Source organism: Carcharodon carcharias, chromosome 6 (genome assembly GCF_017639515.1).
Source record: "Carcharodon carcharias isolate sCarCar2 chromosome 6, sCarCar2.pri, whole genome shotgun sequence".
In the NCBI taxonomy this organism is placed as follows: Eukaryota; Metazoa; Chordata; class Chondrichthyes; order Lamniformes; family Lamnidae; genus Carcharodon; species Carcharodon carcharias.
Window position 1 is genome coordinate 193,085,799 of NC_054472.1, and position 27,327 is coordinate 193,113,125.

The 27,327-nt window shown below is 46.5% G+C and overlaps 1 protein-coding gene across 4 annotated transcripts in view; it reads left to right on the forward strand.

Annotated features, from left to right (window-relative positions):
- Positions 1-27,327, forward strand: part of LOC121278938 (anion exchange protein 2-like) — a 263,881-nt gene that overhangs the window by 189,435 nt on the left and 47,119 nt on the right. For all 4 annotated transcript variants that reach the window (XM_041189507.1, XM_041189509.1, XM_041189510.1 and 1 more), the window contains 2 exons: positions 24,773-24,909; positions 27,049-27,229. In XM_041189507.1, the coding sequence (XP_041045441.1) occupies positions 24,773-24,909; positions 27,049-27,229 (318 nt within the window). The remainder of the gene's footprint in view (positions 1-24,772; positions 24,910-27,048; positions 27,230-27,327) is intronic.

Consider the following 27,327-nt stretch of genomic DNA (forward strand, 5'->3'; position numbering starts at 1 on the left):
CTCCCTCGGCGCGGATCCTCTGACAGTGCGGCGCTCCCTCAGCACTGACCCTCCGACAGTGTGGTGCTCCCTCGGCATTGACCCTCTGACAGTGCAGTGCTCCCTCAGCGCTAACCCTCCGACAGTGCAGTGCTCCCTCAGCACGGACCCTCCGACAGTGCGGCTCTCCCTCAGCACTGACCCTCCGACAGTGCGGCTCTCCCTCAGTACTGACCCTCCGACAGTGCGGCACTCCCTCAGTACTGACCCTCCGACAGTGCGGCGCTCCCTCAGCACTGACCCTCCGACAGTGCGGCACTCCCTCAGTACTGACCCTCCGACAGTGCGGCGCTCCCTCAGCACGGACCCTCCGACAGTGCGGCTCTCCCTCAGCACTGACCCTCCGACAGTGCGGCTCTCCCTCAGTACTGACCCTCCGACAGTGCGGCACTCCCTCAGTACTGACCCTCCGACAGTGCGGCGCTCCCTCGGCACTGACCCTCCGACAGTGTGGCACTCCCTCAGTACTGACCCTCCGACAGTGCGGCGCTCCCTCGGCGCGGACCCTCCGACAGGGCGGCGCTCCCTCGGCACTGAGCCTCCGACAGTGCGGCTCTCCCTCAGCACTGACCCTCTGACAGTGCGGCACTCCCTCAGTACTGACCCTCCGACAGTGCAGTGCTCCCTCGGCGCGGACCCTCCGACAGGGCGGCGCTTCCTCGGCACTGACCCTCCGACAGTGCGGCACTCCCTCAGTACTGACCCTCCAACAGTGTGGCATTTCGAATCGCAACACAACTACGAGAACACCGACTTTGTTAGAAGCAAAACTATATTTATTCAAGCATGCTGGGGAGTCGGCTGTTCAGGACACCACACGTGGTTCCTGGTCAGTCTCACACCCTGAACAGAGAATCCACCGTCGTTTATACCCCTCATAACAGGAAATTCAAACCATATAAGGTTCGTACATCAAGAAATCACAGTTGTGTCATGGTTAGCACGTTCAAAGGGCGAACACAGTAATACAATTACAGGCAGATGGTACGTTTCATAATAAGACAGGAGACAATTTAACTACAACCATGTAGATAAAGATTACATAAATTACCATATCAGCAGATTTAATCCGTGCACCATTGTTTCATCCAGCACATAACAGGACACAGTTGTAACCACAAACTTTTCAAAGATACTTCGCATGATTAGTTTACACTGCTTAATTAGTTTACACTGCTTGATTAGTTTAAACTGCTCGATTAGTTTAAACTGCTCAATTAGTTTAAACTGCTCGATTAGTTTAAACTGCTTGATTAGTTTACATCATTCCTTACTGCAATATAATCACTTTTAGACCATTTAACCCATTAGACACTTCAGCTGACGAAAGCTCAATTCCACATTCCCCCTTTTGTCCTTTAAAGGACAATCCTTACAGTCTGTCATATTCAGACCAGTGGGTATTAACCTCTAGCAAGGCCAAGTCTTTCTTAAGTCGGTTTACTGTCCAGGCATTAACCTTTTTCTTTAAGACAATCGTTAGGATGATTAAAATGACTATAACCAATGCTTGGAGGATTACTAGTACATGGGAAAATATTCTCAATTCTATATAACCATGACCTTAATGTATTATCCTTAGTTTTTGGTATATGCAAAACCATCCCTAAAATTATTTCCCTCTTTGCATTATTATTAGCGTGGTGAGGAATGCGGGTTGCTAGGGCAACATCCTTAACATTCGTCAAGGAGGATCCTGTCCATTTCTGTAAAGCCCTTTCTCCTATCCAATCTGGTACTTGATGTGTTCACGTTGTAGTAAATTTTTGTCCACCTGAGCCAGCACCCAAGACCCATACAAGATTCATACAGTATCCCTTGTTTCGTTCGTTTCCTCACCTTCCTCCCACTCTCTCAGGGCATTTATTGTATTTGTTACTGGCTTCAGGCGTTTTAACCCTTCCTGGATAAGGACAGTTAATTGCTTGCTAAGAAGAAAAGAGTTGACGTTTCGAGTCCTCATGACCCTTCGACAGAACTTGAGTTCGAGTCCAGGAAAGAGCTGAAATATAAGCTGGTTTAAGGTGTGTGTGTGGGGGGCGGAGAGATAGAGAGACAGAGAGGTGGAGGGGGTTGGTGTGGTTGTAGCGACAAACAAGCAGTGATAGTTTGTCGCTACAACCACACCAACCCCCTCCACCTCTCTGTCTCTCTATCTCTCCGCCCCCCACACACACACCTTAAACCAGCTTATATTTCAGCTCTTTCCTGGACTCGAACTCAAGTTCTGTCGAAGGGTCATGAGGACTCGAAACGTCAACTCTTTTCTTCTCCGCCGATGCTGCCAGACCTGCTGAGTTTTTCCAGGTAATTCTGTTTTTGTTTTGGATTTCCAGCATCCGCAGTTTTTTTGTTTTTATTTAATTGCTTGCTAGCCTGGGCTGATTCTCCTTGGACATCATATTGTTCCTGAACTATCTTTCATACGGGCCTCTAGGTTGTCAATCTCTGTTTGCAACGTACTTATATCTAAGGTATTTACCTTGGCAGTTCCTGCTGCATATCCTATTCCTGCTACCTCCAGAATACCTCTTTTCTCATGGTGTTTTTGAGAGGGGTTTGTGGCCATGGCACTAACTAATTGCTCCTTTTCAACCTTCAGTTTTAATCCTGTTTGGCTAACTTCTTCTCTTAATAGTTTAGTATGCAACTTCCTTAGTCCATTAGGGCACCATTCTGGCATATTGAGCTTGGTCAGATTCACTACTATCTTTACATGAGCGTACCCTGGTATTATCACTACTCTTTCTTTTTCAGGTATTGCCACCAATCCCGTATTTAGGGGCACTATGTCTGTGTTGTTTCTGAGACACTCCGCGGGCCCTGGGGTAGTTACTTCAGTGGCAGCAGCTTCAGAGGTGATCATATTCTGGCTAACCGTCTCTGACACAGGAGTGGTTGTTGGTGCTGGGGTGGTTATACCGCCATATTTAGGAGGCCCACCTCAGTATCTGGTCATCGCATTTCATAACATATCCTTCTCCTAACTGGGGCCCCATTTGGCAGTTTATCTTATATTGATATCCTTACAGGGTCTGCATAGGTTAGTTTTTAAATTTACAAACTTGCCTGTGCAGTTGTAACACCCTAGATTCCCTCTGACGCATGTTATTGCTTCTGAATGATCATTTACCTGCTTTCCGTTGGTGCCTGTTTCCCTTTGGCAGCTTGACAAATACATGAATAGGACGGGAATAGAGGGCTACGGACCCCAGAAGTGCAAAATGTTTTAGTTGACGGGCAATATGATCGGCGCCGGCTTGGAGGGCCGAAGGGCCTGTTCCTGTGCTGTACTTTTCTTTGTTCTTTGTTCTTTGGCCAGTCCCCTGGTTTAGAGAGCAGTCTGGCTCACCTGGCTTTAGATTACATTTTACTATACATGCTCCTGCAAACATCAAAACCACAATTTTAGCAAAGCATTGTGGTGCCATTTTCTAGTGTGACAGTTTCTACTTTTTGTTTTGTATATTTTGAAGCAGTTAATAGCTGAGTCTCTTGGCTTTAGCACTCTGGACTGTTCCTTTCAGAACTGGTTACACTGTCACAGGGTTCTGCACGTCCTTCTTTCGCAGGGACCTTTTTTCAGTGAGAGGTGTGTATCCACGTTGGTTTCTCTTCAAGCTTTAAAGCCGTTTAGGTAGTCAAAAGCACCAGGTATGGTCCCTCCCAACGGGGTTAGACCATAAGACATAGGAGCAGAAATTAGGCCATTCGGCCCATCGAGTCTGCTCCACCATTCAATCATGGCTGATAAATTTCTCAACCCCATTCTCCCACCTTCTCCCCGTAACCTTTGATCCCCTTACCAATCAAGAACCTATCTATCTCGGTCTCAAATACACTCAATGACCCGGCCTCCACAGCCTTCTGTGGCAATGAATTCCATAGATTCACCACTCTCTGGCTAAAGAAGTTTCTCATCTCTGTTCTAAAAGGTCTTCCCTTTACTCTGAGGCTGTGCCCTCGGGTCCTAGTCTCTCCTACTAATGGAAACATCTTCCCCGCGTCCACTCTATCCAGGCCTTTCAGTATTCTGTAAGTTTCAATCAGATCCCCCCCCCCCCCCCGCCTCATCCTTCTAAACTGCATCGAGTATAGACCCAGAGTCCTCAAACGTTCCTCATATGTTAAGCCTTTCATTCCTGGGATCGTTCTCGTGTTCCAGACAATTCTTCCGACCGAAGGTCTTTACGAATACGTGGTCCCCTGGCTTGTAGATATGGCTGACCTCAGCAGCTGCTTCCTTCTGCACTGCTTTTACCTGGGAATAAAAACTTTGCAACGTCTTAGTCAGTGCTATGCAGTAAGCTAACATATTTTCACTCATGTCGTGTATGTTCACTTGCTTGGTGGTCAGGGGAGCGTTTAAAGGCAATTTTACAGGACGGCCCATTATTATCTCATGGGGAGACAGCCCTGTCACTCTGTTGGGGCTAGATCTCATTAGCATAAGTGCTAGGGGAAGTACTTCCAGCCATTTTAATCCTGTTTCTGTACAGAGTTTTGCTATTTTTGTCTTAAGGATACCATTTTGTCTGTCTTCTGCTCTGGCTGATTGTGGGTGGTAGATGCAGGACAGGTGTTGCTTACATTGTGGTCCTTTCATCACTTCCTTGACCACTCTTGACCTGTAAAGTGGGGTCCGTTGTCACTAGAAATCCGTTCAGGTATTCCAAGCCGAGGGATAACTTCTTTTAAAAGTAATTTGGCTACTGTGGTAGCATCATTTTTTTTTCTGGTGGGAACCGTTTCTACCCATCTAGAGAAAAGGTCCATTATTACTAACATATTGTAGTCCCATACATTTGCATATGTACAAAGGGGCTGCATGGTTGGGGTTGTGAAGCAGATTTAACACACAGCATTTTTCCCGCATTATACTTTTGACAAGTCATACATTTGGTAGCAATGCTTTCAGCAATAGAAGCAAATCCAGGCGCATACCAGGATTTTTGCATTAATATAATTCTTTCACGCATGGTGCAAAAGGGGGGATGAATGGCACACATGTGCAAGCCAGGGGAGCGGGTTTTCTGGAGCCACCACACGGCCAGCATTGGAGATCCAAAGACCATCAGGCTTCTGGCAACAGCCAGCGGCAAGCCAAACCCTCTTTTCCTCAACATCAGCAGTGCTTTGTAATTGGGATACTTCGTCAATTGTTAAAGGGTTAGAGGGAGCACTGGAATGGGCCGCAACACGTTGGTTAACCACCATCCGGTCAGGTCGGACAACTGCAGCCTTAGCCGCCTGATCTGCCTTTGCATTTCCTTTAGAAACGTCATCTTTTTGATTGGTGTGAGCAGCGCACTTAATGACAGCTACAGACTCGGGAGTTAAAATAGCCTGTAACAAGTTCCTGATAAGTAACCCATGTTTGACTGGATTTCCAGAGGCAGTAATAAAATCTCTCAATTTCCAAAGTGGACCAAAATCATGAACTATCCCGAAAGCATATCGCGAATTAGTCCGGATGTATTGGTATCGAAAAGAAAACCCCACTTCAGTCGACAATGGTTTAAAATTGTGAATTTGGAGGTATGCAGCTCCGAATGATGGCTGGGTTAGGCACCACTGGGAAGGTTGGGATTACCCAGTCATTAACCGCTCGCAGATCTTGGACAAATTGCCATTCTTTCTTATGTGTTTTTTACAGGTAGGGTGGAGGTATTGCAGGGGCTCGTGACTGGGACGAGAACTCCTTACTGGAGTTCTCTGTTTCCAAAAGAAAGAATGATCCTACCTGTGGGGCTGCCATTAGTGCATAGTCCTGGTCAAGGCCTTCCTTATCATAATATACCGTACAATGTAACTCATAGTGCCATCGCTCACTGTCTTTGTCATCTAAGGGTAAGATGTTATTCAATTGAGCTGATGTTTCGTTTGGAAGGTGCTGTCCTCATTGCTGCTACTGCTGGGGTTGTGGGGACTGACCAAATGGGTTGTTCAGTTGAAATTATCTCTGTTCTGCCTTCCTCTATACCTCCCTCTGCCTCTTTGCTGATGCACACTGAACGATGGGCGGGGAGCAGGTTCAACCGGACCTACGTACATAAGCATCTCGTTCGTCTTTTTAAAAGGTTTTTGCTGCTGATGCTGATTCTGGCGTTGGCAACATACTCAACCAGGGGTTTGGCTTCCCATCCAATACAAATTGTACAAAATATATTCTTCATACCGGGTTGCAAACCGTTTACAGTAACATTAACCATCGCAGGTCCTCCTTCACCCTCTTTCAGACCTGAACATTCAGAAAACACTTTTCGTACTCATTTCGCATAATCACCCATGTCTTCGCCTGCTTTCTGCTGTGTGGCATTATTTCTAAACCAGTCTACAACCTGGGGGTAACAGTCCCTTATGGCCATTAAGATTCGATCCCAGAGGCTAGTGAGCTCGGCCCCTGTGGTAGGTCCTACCAGCCATTCGCTTTTGTCCTTAACCTGTTTCCATTTGTTTGTTCCTAAACAGGCGTCTATCAACACCTCAATATCCCCTTTAGTGGGCTGGTGGCATTTTCGCAAAACTTCTATCTTTTCGTTACATCTTCTAAATACCAATTATAATAGGCATCCCACTGGGGTTGTTTTACCTTGCCTCTTTTTGATTCTAGAGCTCCTCTTAAGTGCAGTAATTTATCGAGATCCCAACTGCCTTCCAACAGGAATTGCTTCTCGGGGTCACCTCAGGTGATGCAATTCCATTTTTTTAAAATTTACAACTGGGCGGGCCATAATTCTGATGCATATAATACGCCGGCGTTCCCTTAGCGGGGACGGGACTATCCCCTTTAGCTGCAGCTGCTCCCATACTGATTCCTACGCCGTACTGTCTCCTTAGTTCCCTTGAGATGCCCTGCGTTCTCTCTCTTTCCCTTGTACCTTCCAAATACATTCACAGACAGGCAGTGGATTCTTTATTAGCGTGCTCAACCTTTACTTATTGGTTTACCTCTTTTGCTTTCTGCGGACCCTGTCCGTCACAACCTCAGGGACTCGAACCCCAGGTAGGTGGCCACGGGATCAGATCCAACCTTTTTTTTCCCACGGGATCAGATCCCACCTTTTTTCCCACGGTATCAGATCCCACCCTTTTTTTTTTACTCTCTAACAGTCAGACTATGGCAGAGCTGCACTGCTCATGTCGAGCACCTGCATGCGTACCAACAGCAGACAGACTCTGGTAAGTAAAATCTTACCTTATTTATGTACCGGTTGAGTCGTCTGTTACCAGGACATGACCGTTCGGTCTCGCTTAGGCAGTCACGCTTGCCATCTCGGTGGAACCTCCAAGAAAGTACTGTCGAATTGCGACACAACTACCAGAACACTGACTTGTTAGAAGCAAAACTATATTTATTCAAGCAAGCTGGGGAGTCGGCTGCTCAGGACACCACAAGTGGTTCCTGGTCAGTCTCACCCCCCAAACAGAGAATCCACCATTGTTTATTCCCCTCATAACAGGAAATTCAAACCATATAAGGTTCGTACATCAAGAAATCACAGTTGTGTCATGGTTAGCACGTTCAAAGGGCGAACGCAGTAATACAATTACAAGCAGACGGTACATTTCACAATAAGATAGGAGACAGTTTAACTACAACTATGTAGATAAAGATTACATAAATTACCATATCAGCAGATTTAATCTGTGCACCATTGTTTCATCCAGCACATAACAGGACACAGTTGTAACCACAAACTTTTCAAAGATACTTTGCATGATTAGTTTACACTGCTCGATTAGTTTAAACTGCTTGATTAGTTTACATCATTCCTTACTGCAATATAATCACTTTTAGACCATTTAACCCATTAGACACTTCAGCTGACTAAAGCACAGGCACTCCTTCAGTACTGCGCTGAAGTGTCAGCCAGGATTGTGGATTCAAGTCTGTAGACTGGAGGCTGAATCTTCACCTTTCTATCTCAGAGGTGGGAGTGTTACCTGCTGAGCCCCGTTTGGCACCTGGGTTTATGGGCAGTAGTTTGGATACACAGGAAGCACCAGAGAGATCAGTAGTGTAAGGGTTCTGGTCCTGGTTAAGGAACCGGAGTCGCAAGTTCACATCACAGCATGGGAAGTTACAAAGGAACAGGAGGAGGCCTTTCAACCCATCAAGCCAGTTTTGCGATTCAGTTAGATTATGGCTAATCTGTATATAGGACTTAGAAGCAACAGGAGTCTATTAAGCTCTTTGAGCCTGGTCTGCCATTCAATAAGATCATGACTGATCTGGTTGTGGTCTCAACTCCACTTTCCTGTCTGAGCCCCATAACGTTTGACTCCCTTGTCTTTTAAAAATCTGTCTAACTCTGTCTTGAATAAATTCAATGACCTTCCCCTGGGGAAGAGAATTCCACAAACTAATGAGCCTCCGAGGAAAAAAAAAAATTCTCCTCATCTCGGTCTTAAAATGGACTTCTTATTCTTAAATTGTGTCCCCTAGTTCTAGTCTCTCCCACAGAGGAAACATCCTCCCTGTATTTACCCTGTCAAGCCCCCTCAGGATATTATAAAGTGGTCAATAAGATCACCTCTCATTTTTCTAAACTTCAGTGGGTATAGGCCCAACTTATTCAACCTTTCTTCATAAGATAAGCCCTTCATCCCAGGAATGGGTCGAGTGAACCTTCTCTGAACTGCTTCTAAGGTAATTATATCTATTTTCAACTAAGGGGTCCAAAGCTGTCCACAGTATTCTAGATGTGATCTCATCAAGCTGCAGTAAAACTTCCCTACTTTTAACTTCCATTCCCCTTGCAATAAATGCCAACATTCCACTTGCTTTCCGAATCACTTGCTGTACTTACATACTAACTTTTTGTGATTCATGTACTGGGACACCCGGATCCCTCTAAACCCCAGAGTTCTGCAATCTCTCTCTATTTAAATAATATACTGCTTTTCCATTCTTCCTGCCAAAGTGGACACGTTCACATTTTCCCACATTGTCCCCCATCTGCTAAATGTTTGACCACTCATTTAACTTGTCTATATCCCTTTGCAGACCCTTTACCTCCTCTTGACAACTTACTTTCCTACCTATCATAGTATCATCAGCAAGTTTAGCTACCATATATTTGGCCCCTTCATCCAAATCATCAGCCGGAATTTTACAGCCCCTTCACATGTGGGAACGAGGCTGGAAAATGGGGCAATCCATTCTAAACTCCCATTGATTTCAGGGGGGACCGTAAAATCCTGTTGTCGTAAAGTTCTGTTCATTGATGTAAATTGTAAATAGTTGAGGCCCCAGCACTGATTCCTGTGCCACTCCAATAATCACAGCTTACCAACCTGAAAATGACTCATTTTTCCCTACTGTGCTCCCTTTAGCTAACCAATCCGTTATCCATGCTAATCTGTCACCCCCTACACCTTATGCTCTTTTCTTGTGTAGTAACCTTTGATGTGGCACCTTATCATATGCCTTTTGGAAATCTAAGTACACCACGTAAGACGTAGGAGCAAAAGTAGGCCCAAGAGCCTGCTCTGCCATTCAATGAGATCATGACTGATCTGATAATCCTCAACTCTACTTTCCTGCCTTTCCCCCATATCCCTTGATTCCCTTACTGGTAAAAATCTATCTATCTCAACCCTGAATATACTTAACAATCCAGCCTCTTCAGCCCTCTGTGGTGAAGAATTCCACAGGTTCACTACTCTCTGAGAGCAGAAATTCCTCATCTCTGTTTTAAGTGAGTGCCCCCTTACTCTGAGATTGTGCTTTCTGGTCCTAGACTCTCCTGCAACCTCTCAGCATCTACCCTGTCAAGCCCCCTAAGAATCTTATGTTTCAGTAAGGTCGCCTCTCATTCTTCTAAACTCCAATGAATACAGGCCCAACCTACTCAACCTCTTCTCATAAGAAAATCCCCCCATCCCTGGGATCAACCTCGTGAACCTTCCCTGGACTGCTTCCAATGTCAGTATATCTTTCCTTAGATAAGGGGACCAAAACTGTTCACACTATTCTAGGCGTGGTCTAACACATGCCTTGTAGAGTTTTAGCAAGATTCCCCTACTTTTATACTCCAATCACTTTGAAATAAGGCCAACATTCCATTTGCCTTCCCTATTACCTGCTGAACTTTTACACCAGCTTTTTGGGATCCATGCATGAGGATCCCCAAATCCCTCTGTGCTGCAGCTTTCTGCAGTCTTTCTCCATTTAAATAATATTCAGCTCCTCTATTCTTCCTGCCAAATTACATAACCTCAAATTATATTCCATCTGCCAAGTTTTTGCCCACTCACTTAACCTGTCTAAATCCCTCTGTAAACCCTTTGTGTCACTCTCACTACTTGCCTTCCCACATCTTTTTGTGTCAAAGGCAAACTTGGCAATAGTACATTCACTTCCCTCATCCAAGCCATTAATATATATTGTAAATAATTGTGGCCCCAGCACTGATCCCTGTGACACTCCACTAGTTACAGGTTGCTGTCCTGAAAATGCCCCCCTTATCCCAACTCTCTGTCTTCTATTAGTTAGCCAGTCCTCTATCCATGCTAATGTACTACCCTCAACACCATGGGCTCTTATCTTATTAAGTAGCCGTAAGTGCGGTACTTTTTCGAACGCCTTTTGGAAATCCAAATATATTACATCTACTGGTTCCCCTTTCTCTATCCTGCTTGTTACCTCCTCAAAGAATTCTAATAAATTTGTCAGGCATGATTTCTCCTACATGAAGCCATGCTGACTCTATTTGATTAGATTATGCATTTCTTATTGCTCCGCTATTACATACTTTATAATAGACTCCAACATTTTCCCAATGACAGATGTTAAGCAAACTGGCCTATTTTTTGTCTCCCTCCCTTTTTGAATAAGTGTGTTACATTGGCAGTTTTCCAATCCTCTGGGATTTTTCCAGAATCTAATGATACTAGGAAGATTACGACCAGTGCATCCACTATCTCTGCAGCTACTTCCTTTAATATCCTAGGATGCATCAGGTCCAGGGGACTTATTGGCTTTTAGCCCCATTAGTTTCCCTAGCACTTTTTCTCTAGTGATAGTTATTGTATTTAATTCCTACCTCTGTTTTGCCCCATGATGATTTAGTATTTTTGGTGAAGTATTTATTCAACTCTGCCATTTCCTGGTTCCCCATTATTATTTCCCCAGCCTCATTCTCTAAGGAGCCTATATTGACTTTGGCCTCTCTTCATTTTTATATATTTAAAGAAGATCTTACTGTCTGTTTTTATATTATTTGCTAGTTTACCCTCAAAGTTTACTTTCTCCCTCATTATTAAGTTTTTGGTTTTTAAAACTTTCCCAATCCTCTGGCTTACCACAAATCTTTGCCACATTGTACGTTTTACCTTGCACTTTGATACTCTCCTTAACTTCCTTGGTTAACCATGGTTGGTTTATCCCCTTCCCAGAATCCTTCTTCCTCACTAGGATATTTCTTTGTTGTAAATCATGAACTATTTTCTCAAACATCTGCCATTGTTCATCAACCGTCTTTTCTGCTAAACTCCTTTCCCAGTCCACTGCAGCTAATTCTGCCCTCATTCCTTTGTAATTACCCTTATTTAAGTTTAACATAGTTGTTTCTGAACTAAGTTTCTCACTCTCAAACTGAATGCTAAATTCCACCATGCTATGGTCACTGTTTCCTAGGGGATCTTTTACTCTGAGATTATTTATTAAACCTGCCTCATTACACATTACCAGATCCAAAATAGCCTGATCCCTGGTTGGATCCACAACATATTGTTCCAGGAAACTGTCCCGAATACTCTATGGATTCTTGCTCGTGGCTACCTCTGCCAATTTGATTTTCCCAAATCTACAGGTTCCCCTTTATCTATCTTGTTTGTTAGTTCCTCAAAAACCTCTAATAAATTAGTTAAACACGATTTCCCTTTCACAAAGCCATGTTGACTCTGGCAGACCGCATTATGATTTTCTAAGAATCCTGTTTTAACCCCTTAATCATCGATTCTAGCAATTTCTCTATGACAGATGTTAAGCTAACGTGCCTGCAGTTTTCTACACTCTGCCTCCCTCCTTTCTTGAATAAAGTTGTTACATTAGCTATTTTCCAATCCACTGGGAACCTTCCAGAATCTAAGGAATTTTGGAAGATTATAACAACGCATCAAATGTCTCTGCAGCCACTTCTTTTAAGACCCCAGGATGCAGGTCCTCTAGCCCTGGGGACTTGTCAGCCTTTAGGTCTAATTGTTTTCCCAGCATCTTCTCCCGAGTGTTGGTGATTGTTTTAAGCTCATCTCTCCCATTCATCTTTTGATTTTCAAGTATCTTTGGGAAGTTTTCTAAGTCTTCTACAGTGAAGACAGACACAAAATACCTGTTAATGCCTCTGCCATTTCCTTGGTTTCTATTATCAGTTCCCCTGAATCACCCTCTAGAGGACCAACACTAGCTTTAGTTACTCTTTCCCTATTCAAATACCCGTAGAACCTCTTACTATCTGTTTTTGTATTACTAGCTAGATTCCTCTCATATGCTTCTTTCTCCCTCTTTTTTTTTATCAGTCTTTGCTAGTTCTTAAAATCTGACTAATTTTCTGACCTACCACTAATCTTTGCAGAATTGTAGCGTTTCTTTCAATTTGATACCATCCTTAACTTCCTTATTCAAACACACATGATGCATCCTTCTCAGAGTCTTTATCACTGGGATAAATCTTTGCTGATGGTTATTATTAAATAGCTCCTTCAAAGTCTGCCACTGCATCTCTATTGTCCTACCTTTTAACCTAGTTACCCAGTTCACTTTAGCTATCTTTGTTTTCATGCCCTTATAATCACCTTTACTTAGGTTTAAAAATTAGTCTTAGCCCCACACTTCACCTCTTAAGACTGAGTATGAAATTCTGTTACATCATTGTCACCTAAAAGCTTCTTCACCTCAACTCCATTTATCAGCCCCAGCTCCATATCCCTTGATACTCTTATCCAACACTAAACTATTAATGTCAACCTTGACAACATGCACAACTTTCCAGAGGAGAGATTTCCACTCCCACTTTGTGTGATGAAGTGCTCCCTGACATCACCCCTGAATGGCCTGGCTCTCATTTTAATGTTATGTCCCTTTATTTTGCCACACCCCCTGCCCATCATAGGAAATAGTTGCTCTGTATCTAGCCTATTGAATCCCTTTATTAATTTAAACACCTCAATTAGATCACTCCTCAGCCTTCTAAACTTAAGACAATATCGGCCAACTTTATACAACCTGCCCTCATAATGTAACCTTTTAAGCCCATGTGAAATTGAATTCAACAAATCTGGTAATTTGAGGCACTTTTACTACCCATGTAGCCTCCATCCACATTGGCTCCTGGTCTGGCAGCACCTTGATTTTAAAATTCTCAGCCTCGTTTTCTAACCTTTCCATGGCCCTGCCCTTCCCTACCTCTGTGATCTGCTCCAGCCTTCAAAATCTCAATCTTCCTTAACTCCAGCTTCTCAAACCCCTGGTTTTCATTTGAGCCACCATTGGCAGCCATCCCTCCTGCTGCTTCGGACTTAAACTCTGGAATTCTCTCCCTAAATCTCTCCACCTCTCTTGCCCCTTATACTTTATTTTTTCGAACAATATCTCCTTATGTGGCTCAGTGTCACATTTGTTTGATAATGTTCCCCATGAAGCACCTTGAGACGTTTTACTATAATGAAGGCACTTTATAAATGCAGGTTTTTGTATTACATGTACAGCTGGGAAGCTGGCAACCTCAGAACCAAGCCAGTGCCGAATTTCAGATGTTGCTGGATATCAGGTCGGGCGGTTCGGGTCAAGCTGGTCTGGTGGGGTCAGGGGTCACTCGGAGCGAGGGAATAGACTGACGCTCAAACGGCAAAGGTGATAACTCGTCCGGCGTCAGGCCGTGCCAATGCAGCACCTAGCCAAATTGCCTGGGGTAGGTTGATTTTTTTATTTCACTCAAATGAAATTGACACATGGCGCATTCTGAAAATGTCCAGTTTTTCCGACAACTCCAGGTTTTGGAGGTTTTGGACAGCTGGATTTGAGACACTAACTTGGAACATTAAATGTGATGTTTACCTTGGTGTATTTGGTTGGAATCTGCTGAGGAATGTTGCCTGGTTTGGAACAGGAGAAACTGGACACAAGACAATGGTCATTTCAGTGACAATAGCCTCAGGTGATTGAATTGCACCTGGGTACTCTCCTCATCTTATCTCTAGTTAATTGATGCTTGTTACTGTGATGGTAATGTGTGAAGTTACAGTCAACCAGAAGTGCACTAATGCAGTGGGCTCCTGTTGGAAGCAGTGCTGCGAGGCCCATTCACAGGGTCAGTGTAGTGATGTTCCAGGGAGAAGACAGATTTTTCAGCTTGGAGGTGACCTTATAGAGGGGTACAAGTTACCACACAGATGGGGTAAGCCTGGAATATTACTTAAATTAAACTGCAGTAGAAGCAGAGTAACTTTAGATATAAAGCTACTGAAATTGAGCAGTTGTTTTTCATAGAGAGTTATCCTTGTGTGGAGTAAAGTTCCAGAGTAGCCAGTCCAGCATTTTGTTGTTTCCTCCGGTTGTGGAATCCGTAATAACATGCAATTTTAAATCCTCACTTAGAGCGAGGAGAGAGGTTGAGAAAATTCTTCAGGCTGAGGACTATTTAAGAGTACGGAGCAATTCGCCACAGGGAGTGGTTGAGGCAGAAACCTTCGTATTTTTGAGGGAAAAGTTAGTTAACTATTTAATTGAGAGTAACATAAAGTACTAGGAGAAGAAAGGAGGTAGTGGGGTTAGTTTTGGATTAATACTGGGGCTGTGGGGAGAGCAAAGGGCACTGGGATTAGTATTGGATTGCCCTAGCAGAGAGAGGTGTTGGCCTTGATTCCCAAACAATATTTTTTATTCTTTCATGGGATGTGGGTGTCGCTGGCAAGGCCAGCATTTGTTGCCCATCCCTAATTGTCCTTAAGCTGAGTGGCTAGCGAGGCCATTTCACAGGGCAGTTAAGCATGTAGGCCAGACCAGGTAAGGACAGCAGATTTCCTTCCTTAAAGGACATTAATGAACCAAAGGTTTTTACATGATAGTTTTCATGATCACCATGATCATGAGACTAACTTCATATTCCAGATTTTATTAATTGAATTTAAATGCCGCCAGCTGCCAGGATTTGAACCTGTGTCCCCAGAGTATTAGCCTGGGTCTCTGGATTACTAGGCCAGTGATATTACCACTACACCACCGTCTCCCCACTATTTGCAATAGTGGATTTTGAACTCTGGGCCAGAACCCCTACATTACTGTTTCCCCTGAGATCCACAGGGCATTTGAGCTACAGTCCAAAAGCCCAAGTATCAGCCATGGCTCAGTAGGTAGCACTCTTGCCTCTAAGTAAAAAGCTTGTGAGTCGAACCATACTGCAGGAAATTGAGCTCAAAATCGAGGCTGACGTTCTAGAGCAGTACTGAGGGTTAGTACTGACAGAGCGCAGCACTGTCGGAGGGTCAGAACTGAGGGAGTGGCGTACTGTTCGGAGGGTCAGTACTGAGGGAACGCCGTACTGTCTAAGGGTCAGTACTTGAGGGAGTGCCGCACTGTCGGAGGATCAGTATTGCTGGAACACTGTAGTGTCAGAGGGTCAGTTGTAAGGCAGTGCTGCACCGTTGGAGGTTCAGTACTGAGGGAGCGCAGCACTGTCAGAGGGTCAGTACTGAGGGAGTGCTGCACTGTTGGAGGTTCAGTGCTGAGGGAGCGCAGCGCTGTCGGAGGGTCAGTACTGATGGAGTGCCATACTGTTGGAGGTTCAGTACAGAGGGAGTGCTGCACTGTCAAAGAATTAGTTCTGAGGAAGCGCTGCACTGTCAGAGGATCAGTACTGAGGGAATGCTGCACTGTCGGAAGCTCAATATTGAAGGAATGCTGTACTGTCAGAGGGTCAGTACTGAGGGAGTGCTGCATTGTCAGAGGCTCAAAATTGAGGGAACACCATACTGTCAGAGGATCAGTATCGCAGGAATGCCGTAGTGTCAAAGGGTCAGCATTGAGGGAGTGCTGTACTTTTGGAGGATCATAACTGAAGGAGTGCTGCACCGTTGGAGGGTCAGTACCAAGGAAACGCCATACTGTTGGAGGGTCAGCACTGAGGGAGTGCTGCACTGTTGGAGGGTCAGCACTAAGGTGTGCTGCACTGTTGGAGGGTCAGTACTGAGGGAGTGCTGCACTGTTGGAGGTGCCTTCATTCAGATGAGACACTAAACTGGCATCCCAACTGCTCTGGCAGGTGAATGTAATAGATTCCATGGAACTACTTTGAAGAAGAGTTGAATTCTCCCCTGTTCCTGGACAGTATTTAATCACTGAGCCAACGTCACTGAATTGCTTATCTTGTCTTTGCCTTATTGCTATATGTGGGATCTTGCTTAGCACAAATTGCCTGCTTCATTTCCTACACGACAACGCTTGAAAAGTGTTTTGTTGTGTTTAAAGCACATTGAGACTCCGAGGCCATGGAAGGTACAACATAAATGCGAGACTCTTGTTTTGTCCTTTCAAATGACCTGCTTCTGTGCTGTAACCCTCTCTGTGTCTCTGTAGGAGAAAACCCTCTTCCCTAAAGCAGGACACTGACATCAACCAGAACATGGAATTTCTCACTGCCCCAGGGCTCAGCCTGGGCTTTAGGTTTCAGTCAGTGCCCTCAGCTGATGGAGCTAAAGCCTCTTGAGACTAGCTGTCTTTCCCTTCATCTACATCCCTTACCTTCCCACCCGGTTCTCCATCAGATTCTGATTCACACAAAATTTGTCCTGAAACATTAATTCTGTTTCTGTCTCCATCGATGCTGTATGATCTACTGAATATTTCCAGCATTTTCTGTTTTTATCTCATGAGATTCTTAATCTGCCTCCTGTTGTGCTGCCGCCTTTGCTGATGTAGCTCAGTGTTAGATGCATTTTAATTATTCTGCCATTCTTTTTCACTCCATACATTCACTGCTCCCTTCATTTGTAGCCTTTCAGATTTTCTAACAAGTCTAACCTGTTTAACCTCCCTTCATTTGACCCTTCAGTGACTGCAGCATACACCCCCTGCTTATACTGGTTTTGCATTTATTTAAGGGAATATCGCAGGCTTGGAAGTGTTCTGAATGAAATTGATGTTCTGGGCAATGTATTCAGATTGTCCCCTTCTTTGGAGATGAGTAACGTGTATTAGGTTTTAATTGTTCTCGGAGCTAAGTGTTTTGCAGTTGCCAGTGTGTGCGCTCTCTGTCATTCGGTTATTACTTAACCTGGAACCATCAGTTCCAAGGGAGACAAAAAAAAAGTAGCTGGAAAAACTCAGCAGGTCTGACAGCATCTGCACAGAGAGGAACACTGTTAACGTTTCGAGTCAGTATGACTCTTCAACAGAACTAAGGAAAAAGGAGCTAGGCTGACTATACTGTCTGTCTCTAGACTGGCCGCAGCCCCGTGTCCAGGCCTCCGGACCGGCCGCAGCCCCGTGTCCAGACCCCCGGACCGGCCGCAGCCCCGTGTCCAGACCTCCGGACTGACCGCAGCCCCGTGTCCAGACCTCCGGACTGACCGTGGCCCCGTGTCCAGGCCTCCGGACTGACCGTAGCCCCGTGTCCAGGCCTCCGGACTGACCGTAGCCCCGTGTCCAGGCCTCCGGACTGACCGTAGCCCCGTGTCCAGGCCTCCGGACTGACCGTAGCCCCGTGTCCAGGCCTCCGGACTGACCGTAGCCCCGTGTCCAGGCCTCCGGACTGACCGTAGCCCCGTGTCCAGGCCTCCGGACTGACCGTAGCCCCGTGTCCAGGCCTCCGGACTGACCGTAGCCCCGTGTCCAGGCCTCCGGACTGACCGTAGCCCCGTGTCCAGGCCTCCGGACTGACCGTAGCCCCGTGTCCAGGCCTCCGGACTGACCGTAGCCCCGTGTCCAGGCCTCCGGACTGACCGCAGCACCGTGTCCGGGCCTCCTCACTGGCAGCAGCTCCGTGTCCGGGCCCCCGGACCGGCCGCAGCCCCGTGTCCGGGCCCCCGGACCGGCCGCAGCCCCGTGTCCGGGCCCCCGGACCGGCCGCAGCCCCTTGTCCGGGCCCCCGGACCGGCCGCAGCCCCGTGTCCGGGCCCCCGGACCGGCCGCAGCCCCGTGTCCGGGCCCCCGGACCGGCCGCAGCCCCGTGTCCGGGCCCCCGGACTGGCCGCAGCTAATTTTACACCAAGGTAAAAGCAAAAAACTGCGGATGCTGGAAATCCAAAACAAAAACAAAAATAAAAATACCTGGAAAAACTCAGCAGGTCTGACAGCATCTGCAGAGAGGAACACAGTTAACGTTTCGAGTGGGGCTGCTGTTTCATTTCCCTTTTCCAGTTTGGTCGATTAAGGGTTGCTACTCCTCTTCAGTTCAATATTTTAAATGGTGATGTTAATTAGTAAATATTTTATCTTTCTTTAAAAACAGTTTTTTTGTTTTAACTGGTCCCCTCACTGTCCTGTGGCTGACAGGGCACCCTTTACACCAAGCACGTTGCCCCACCTGACCCCAGATGGTGTGTGTCAGTAAATCCTGAGCCCCTCCTCATTCAGCATGCACTCTGAGGCAGTAACGAGAACCCAGGACTAATATCCCCACCTCTAACCCGGAGAAGTAAGACTCTTTGTACCATAATGCCTGTTTGGCTCAGTGATAGCCCTGATATCTCGGAACCAGAATGTCGTGTGTTCAGGGATGCTCAGGAGACCTGTCCCCAGCATCTGAGGCTGACACTCCAGTGCTGCACTGTTGGATGTTGCAAGGGAGGAGGGGAAGAACTGGGTCGTGGACATGGGTGAAAGTGGAGGGGTGGAGGACATGGGTTAGAATCTGTCTGGAAGGATGACAAAAGATGGACTGAATGACCTTCCCATCCGGAACTATCCTACTATCCTTCCTTCTAAATTTGGGGGAGATGGTAACATAGTGGTAATGTCACTGGACTAGTAATCCAGAGGCCCAGCGCATACCCTGGGGATAAAACCAGAAAATGCTGGAAAAACTCAGCAGGCCTAGCAGCATCTGTGGAAAGAGTTAACGTTTCAATTCCATATGACTCTTCTTCAGACTCATACTCTGGGGACACGGGTTCAAATCCTGCCACGGCAGATGGCGGAATTTAAATTCAATTAGTAAATCTGGAATTAAAAGCTAGTCTCAGTAATGGTGGCATGAAGCTATCATCGGTTATGGCAAAAACCCACCTGCTTCACTAATGCCCTTTAGGGAAGGAAATCTGCCATCCTAACCTGGTCTGGCCTACATTTTCTTTATTCATTCATGGGATGTGGGCATCGCTGGCTGGGCCAGAATTTATTACCCATCCCTAATTGCCCTTGAGAAGGTGGTGGTGAGCTGCCTTCTTGAACTGCTGCAGTCCCTGTGGTGTAGGTACACCCACAGTGCTGTTAGGGAGGGAGTTCCAGGATTTTAACCCAGTGACAGTGAAGGAACGGTGATATATTTCCAAGTCAGGATGGTGAGTGGCTTGGAAGGGGGCTTCCAGGTGGTGGAACCCCATGTCCTTCTGAATGGTAGCAGTTGTGGGTTTGGAAGGTGCTGTCTAAGGAGGCTTCGTGAGTTGCTGCGGTGCATCTTGTAGATCGTACACACTGCTGCCACTGTTCGCCGGTGGTGGAGGGAGCGAATGTTTGTGGAAGGGGTGCCAATCAAGTGGGCTGCTTTGTCCTGGATGGTGTCAAGCTGCTTGAGTGATGAGCTGCACTCATCCAGGCAAGTGCCTTGTAGATTGGCAAGTTTTGGGGAGTCAGGAGGTGAGTTACCTGCTGCAGGATCCCTAGCCTCTGACATGCTTTTGTAGCCACAGTATTTATATGGCTATTCCTGGTCAATGATAAACCCCAGGATGTTGATAGTAGGGTATTCAGCGACAGTGATGCCATTGAATGTCAAGGGGTGATGGTTAGATTCTCTCTTGTTAGAGATGGTCATTGCCTGACACTTGTATGGCACGAATGTTACTTGCCAGTTGTCAGCCCAAGCCTGAATATTGTCCAGGTCTTGCTGCATTTGGATGTGGACTGCTTCAGTATCTGAGGAGTCGTGAATGGTGCTGAACGTTGTGCAGTCATCAGTGAACATCCCCACTTCTGACCTTATGATGGAAGGAAGGTCATTGATGAAGTAGCTGAAGATGGTTGGGCCGAGAACACTACCCTGAGGAATTCCTGCAGTGATGTCCTGGAACTAAGATGATTGACCTCCAACAACCACAACCATCTTCCTTTGTGCTTGGTATGACTCCAACGAGCAGAGAGTTGTCCCTGATTCCCATTGACTCCAGTTTTGCTAGGGCCCCTTGATGCCACATTCTGTCAAATGCTGCCTTGATGTCAACGGCAGTCACTCTCACAGAATCACAGAATCTCTCAGTGCAGAGGAAGCCCTTCAGTTCATCGAGTCTGCACCGACACGTGAGAAACACCTGACCTACCTACCTAATCCCATTTACCAGCATTTGGCCCATAGCCTTGAATGTTATGAGGTGCCAAGTGCTCATCCAGGTACTTTTTAAAGGATGTGAGGCAACCCACCTCCACCACCCTCCCAGGCAGCGCATTCCAGACCGTCACCACCCTCTGGGTAAAAAAGTTTTTCCTCACATCCCCCTAAACCTCCTGCCCCTCACCTTGAATTCATGTCCCCTCGTGACTGACCCTTCAACTAAGGGGAACAGCTGCTCCCTATCCACCCTGTCCATGCCCCTCATAATCTTGTACACCTCGATCATGTCACCCCTCAGTCTTCTCTGCTCCAACGAAAACAACCCAAGTCTATCCAACCTCTCTTCACAACTCAAATGTTTCATCCCAGGCAACATCCTGGTGAATCTCCTCTGCACCCCCTCCAGTGCAATCACATCCTTCCTATAATGTGGCGAACAGAACTGCACACAGTACTCCAGCTGTGGCCTCACCAAGGTTCTATACAACTCCAACAGGACCTCACTACTTTTGTAATCTATGCCTCAATCGATAAAGACAGGTGTCCCATATGCCTTTTTCACCACCCCACTAACATGCCCCTCTGCCTTCAGAGATCTATGGACACACATGCCAAGGTCCCTTTGTTCCTCAGAACTTCCTAGTGTCATGCCGTTCATTGAATACTTCCTTGTCAAATTACTCCTTCCAAAGTGTATCACCTCACACTTTTCAGGGTTAAATTCCATCTGCCACTTATCTGCCCGTTTGACCATCCCGTCTATATCTTCCTGTAGCCTAAGACACTCGACCTCATTGTTAATCACCCGGCCAATCTTTGTGTCATCCACAAACTTACTAATCTTACCCCCCACATAGTCATCTATGTCGTTTATATAAATGACAAATAATAGGGGACCCAGCACAGATCCCTGTGGTACACCACTGGACACTGGCTTCCAATCACTAAAGCATCCTTCTGTCATCACCCTCTGTCTCCTACAACTAAGCCAATTTTGAATCCACCTTATCAAATTACCCTGTATCCCATGTGCTTTTGCCTTTTTTATAAGTCTCCCATGTGGGACCTTGTCAAAGGCTTTGCTGAAATCCATATAAACTACATCAACTGCACTACCCTCATCTACACACCTGGTCATCTCCTCAAAACATTCAATCAAATTTGTTAGGCATGACCTCCCTCTGACAAAGCCATGCTGACTATCCCTGATCAAACCTTGCCTCTCCAAGTGGAGATAGATACTCTCCTTCAGAAATTTCTCCAATAGTTTCTCTACCACTGACATGAGACTCACTGGCCTGTCGTTCCCTGGCTTATCTCTATAACCCTTCTTAAATAGCGGAACCACGTTAGCCATTCTCCAGTCCTCTGGCACTTCCCACGTGGCCAGAGAGGAATTAAAAATTTGGGTCAGAGCTCCTGCGATCTCCTCCCTTGCCTCCCTCAGCATTCTGGGACACAAATCATCTGGGCCTGGAGATTTGTCCACTTTTAAGCCTGCCAACAATTCTGATACCTTGTCACTCACTCCATATATCAGTTTGCTTAAGAACCTCGCAGTCTCTCTCCCTGAGTTCAGTACCTTCATCCTCATTCTCTTGGGTGAAGACAGATGTGAAATATTCATTCAACACTCTAGTGATGCCCTCTGGTTCCACCCATAGATTGCCCCCTTGGTCCCTTATGGGCCCTACTCTTTCCCTGGTTATCCACTTCCCATTGATATACTTATAGAATATCTTGGGATTTTCCCTACTTTTACCAGCCAGAGCTTTCTCATAACCCCTCTTTGCTCTCCTAATTGCTTTCTTAAGCTCCACCCTGCACTTTCTGTACTTTGCCTCACCTCAGGAGTTCAGCTCTTTTGTCCATGTTTGATCCAAGGCTGTAATGAGGTCAGAAGCTGAGTGACCCTGGCGGAAACCAAACTGAGTATCAGTGAGCAGATTATTGCTAAGCAAGTGCCACTTAATACTACCACCTCTTAGGCAGTCCCTTGGGGTTTAGGGTGACACTAAAAATGAGTTCTCAGGTGACTGAAGAGTCCAATGCATGACCTACAGACTCAGTCACAGGTGGGGAAGACAGTGGCAGGGGGAACAGGTGGGTGGGGTGCCCTGGTTACCACATGCTCCTTTTCCTGTCGACACTTGGCTTCAGCTAGCCCTTGGCGATAAGACTCAAGAAGTTCAGCTCCTTCCCAGACGGTTTCACTCCACTTCAGGCTGTCTTGGGCCAGGGATTCTCAGATGTCTGTCGAGATGTTGCACTTTTTCAAGGAGGTTCTGAGGGTGTCCTTGAAGCATTGACTCTGCCCTCCTGGGGCTTGCTTGCCATGTCGAAGCTCCGAGTAGAGCGCTTGTTTCGGGAGTCTCATGTCAGGCATGCGGATGGTGTAGCCCACCCAGCGGAGCCGATTAAGCGTAGTCAATGCTTCGATGCTGGGGGTGTTGGCCTGAGTGAGAACACTGAGCTTGGTGCGCCCATCCTGCCAATCGATTTGCAGGATCTTGCGGAGGCAGCGCTGGTGGTACATCTCCAGAGTTTTGAGGTACCTGATGAATGTACCCCACGTCTCTGAACCGTATAGGAGGGTGGATATCACTACTGCTGTGTAGACCATGAGCTTGGTGCTGGGTTTGAGGTTGTGGTTTTTAGACACTCTCTATCTCAGGCAGCCAAAGACTACGCTGACTCACTGAAGGCGGTGTTCAACCGCGTCATCGATGTCTGCCCTTGTTGACAGGCAGCTCCCAAGGTATGGACAGTGGTCCATATTGTCCAAGGCTTCCTCATGGCTTTTGATATCTGGGAGGGGACAGTGCTGTGTAGAGGACAGTTGTCTTATGAATGTTTAGTGTAAGGTTCTGGGCTAGGGTGAGCCGAAGGGTCATGAAACGCTTGTTTATCCAGCAAGGGGTGTCTTTGAGACAGCCAAATAGTTTGTTTTTAATGGCAAAGCCAACCCGTGGAGGTGGCGATCTTTTACTGGTTGACCCTTCCAGAAGAAGGTGTAACCGCCATCTTGTTCCTTGAGCTGGGCCTTCCCGTGCCCACTGGGTCTCACTTAAGGTGGTGATATCAATGTCGAAACGCCTGAGCTCCCGGACAACAATGGCCATACACCGTTCCATTCTGTCGCTGTTGGGGTTGTCCATGAGAGTCCTTGCGTTCCAGGCCCTGAACTTCATTTTAAGGGGAGGAAGCCTGTGCGTGAGTTCTTTTAACGTGGGGTGGCCGTTGCACACCAGCTACCCCATGGGGTTCACAGAGCAAGGCCTTGGTCCAGTGGCAAGGTGGTCTGAGCCGACTGGAGACCAGGCTCTGCTGTCCGACTGGAGCCGCTTGATAAGCACTGTTGATGACCCTTTGCATTATGTTGCTGATGATCAAGAGTAGGCTGAGTTGTGCTGTTTTTTGTGTACAGGACATACTTGGGCAATTTTCCACATTGTTGGGTAGATGCCAGTGTTGCAGCTGTACTGGAACAGCTTGGCTAGGGGCGTGGCAATTTCTAGAGCACAAGTCTTCAGTACTGCTGCAGGATTGTTGTTAGGGCCAACAGACTTTACAGTATTCAGTGCTTTCAGCCGTTTCTTGATATCATGTGATTCCAGACCCACAGCAATGTGGTTGGCTCTTAACTGCCTGTCTGAAATGGCCTAGCAAGTCCCTCAGTTCAAGGGCAATTAGGGATGGACAACAAATGCTGGCCTTGCCAGCGACACCCATTTCCCATGAAAGTTCAGCCTCATAACATTCATCACCATGTAGGTGAGAGTGATTGATACTGAGCTTGTGTAGAACACAAATGCCAGCACAGACCACTTGGGCTGAATAGCCTGGTTCTAAGCTGTAGACTTTTAATTCTCATTCTGGATTAGTGCCACAATATCACAGTATCTTTACAGTGCAGAAGGAGGCCATTTGGCCCATCGAGTCTGCACTGGCTCTCTGAAAAAGCATTCCACCTAGTACCACTCCCCTGCCTTATCCCTGTAATGTTGCACATTCTCTCTTTTCAGGTAACAATCCAATTTCCTTTTGAATACCTTGATCAAACCTGCCTCCACCACCCTTTCAGTAAGTTTGTTCCAGACTCCAACCATCCTCTGGGTGAAAAAATGTTTCCTCACATCACTGTGCTCCTTTTGCCAATTGAGTTGAACAATCCCTAACTGGACAAGACAGGACCTTCAAAGATCGTTGGGAATTATGGATGTGATTTTTCTTTCTCTCCTCAGGTCATCGGTTTGAGGATGTTCCTGGTGTTCGACGGCACTTGGTCAAGAGGAGCACAAAAGGTAGCATTATACATGTGGGAAAGGACCATTCCGAACTCTTCCCGAAAGCCAAGAAGGCTGATCGGCAACCTCATGAGGTACATTCTGATGCTTTTGAGTTTCTCTCCAAATTTATCCCCCTCCTTTCCTGAAGGCATTGACTAGTTGCATGAGGTATGGTGCTAGGGCCCCACTCACCTGGGTGGTTGATACTCGTGTGTGATTGTGATGATGCGTGTCATTGGTAGGGCAAGGTCATTGCTGCTGTTGTGCAGACTCCACCCTGTTAGCATCCGGACTCCACCCCCTCTGCATTTTTCGTAGGGATTGGTTGAGAGCAATAGGGGTGGGGCCTGGCTGATCTTTCCCTTCCCTTCCCTCAACCAAGTGAACTGCACTGGTGATTAGCTAACACAGCACAGACCATGGATCAAACCTGGATATCTGCTGCCTGCTGATCACTTCCTTCCCAAACTCACTGATCCATCAGGAGGCTTTGAAGAGTTTCACTGAAAACAAGAGCAGCTGAACAAGCGACGATGTTTAAGTATATTGTAAGTTTATTGTACAGGAGTGAACTTGCAGTGATCTGGAATCCACTCCTTTATATTACGAGACATGCTGTAGAGCACTGACCAACAGGCATGTAAACCTACACATGTGGATGATGCCTTGCAATAGCATTTTTTTTTTCCGATCAGCCCCTGCATCTGAGGACTGTGTACACAGGCTCAGCCCTAGACCAGTTGATCGCTGGCTAAAATGGTGATATACAGTGTCCCGTGTTGTCAACCATGGCCACTGGTGCTTGAGGTGAATGGGACTGGGAAATGACGGAGTCAGCACAGATTTGCTGCTTCTTTCCGGTACTGTAGCAAAAATCAAGCTGTCATACTGGGATAACGTGCACCTTGGGTGAGAGTTTACGTTTTGCGTTTCAGACCCTAAATATGTGCTATCAGGTTGTGGCTTTGTTTTTTCTGATGTGGAAGTATTGAACTGTATCACTAAATATCTAACAGAGGCATTGTTGAGTTGTGTCTGTGTATTTCTGGCAGGGGCATTGTTGAGTTGTGTCTGTGTATTTCTGGCAGGGGCATTGTTGAGTTGTGTCTGTGTATTTCTGGCAGGGGCATTGTTGAGTTGAATCTTTGGGTACATGACAGGGTTTTTTTAAAGTCATTCTTTCATGGGATGTGAGCATCGCTGGCAAGGACAGCATTTATTGCCCATCCCTAATTGTCCTTGAGATAGATTCTTGAACCACTGCAGTCCATGTGGTGTAGCTACACCCACAGTGCTGTTAGGAAGAGAGTTCCAGGATTTGACCCAGCGATAGTAAAGGAACGGCGATATGTTTCCAAGTCAGGATGGTGAGTGGCTTGGAGGGAAACTTGCAGGCAATGATCTTCCCATGCATCTGCTGCCCTTGTCTTTCAAGGTGTTAGAGGTCGCAGGTTTGGGATGTACTGTCAAAGGAGGGTTGGTGAGTCTTGGCTGCAGTGCATTTTATAAATGGTACACACTGCTGCCATTGTGCATCAGTGATGGAGGGAATGAATGTTTCAGGTGGTGGATGGGGTTCCGATTAAGCGGGCTGCTACACCCTGGATGCTGCCCAGCTTCCTGAATGTTGCTGGAACTGCACACATCCAGGCAATTGACTTAGATGGTGGACAGGCTTTGAGGAGTCAGAACGTGAGTTACTTGCTGCAGAATTCCCAGCCTCTGATCTGCTTTTGTAGCCACGGTATTTATATGGCTGGTCCAGTTAAATCTTGGGTCAATGGTATTCCACAGTTATTGATAGCGGGGGTTTCAGCGATGCTAATGCTGCTAATTGCCATGGAAAGATGGTTAGATTCTCTCTTGTTGGAGATGGTCTTTGCCTGGCACTTGTGTGGCATGAATGTCACAATTCTGAATGTTGTTCAGATCTTGCTGTATGTGGGCACGTACTGCTTCATTCCCTGAGGAGTCGCGAATGGTGCTGAACATCCCCACTCCTGACCTTCAATAGAGCAAAGGTCATTGATGAAGCAGCTGAAGATGGTTGGGCTTAGGACACTACCCTGAGGAACTCCTGCAGTGATATCCTGGGGCTGAGATGTTTGGCTTCCAGAATCCACAACCATCTTCCTTGTTGAGTTTTAGTGCTGACTCGTTTCTCTGAGTTGTGTGCTTGAGGCTAAATGCTGACAACTGGTGTGTAATGGTTTCTCACTATTTTTGCTCAGGTGTTTGTTGAACTGAACGAGTTGACAATGGATAAGAATCATGAGATGCAGTGGAAGGAGACAGCCAGGTGGATCAAATTTGAGGAGGATGTGGAAGAGGAAACAGATCGCTGGGGAAAGCCACATGTGGCTTCTCTCAGCTTCCGAAGTTTGCTGGAGCTCAGGAAGACACTGGCACATGGTAAATGTTCAGGGTGTCCTCAATTAAAAATGGAGACGTCACATGCCATCGATCAGTATTTGAAGTTTTTATGGCTCTGATGAAGTGGGGCACTAATG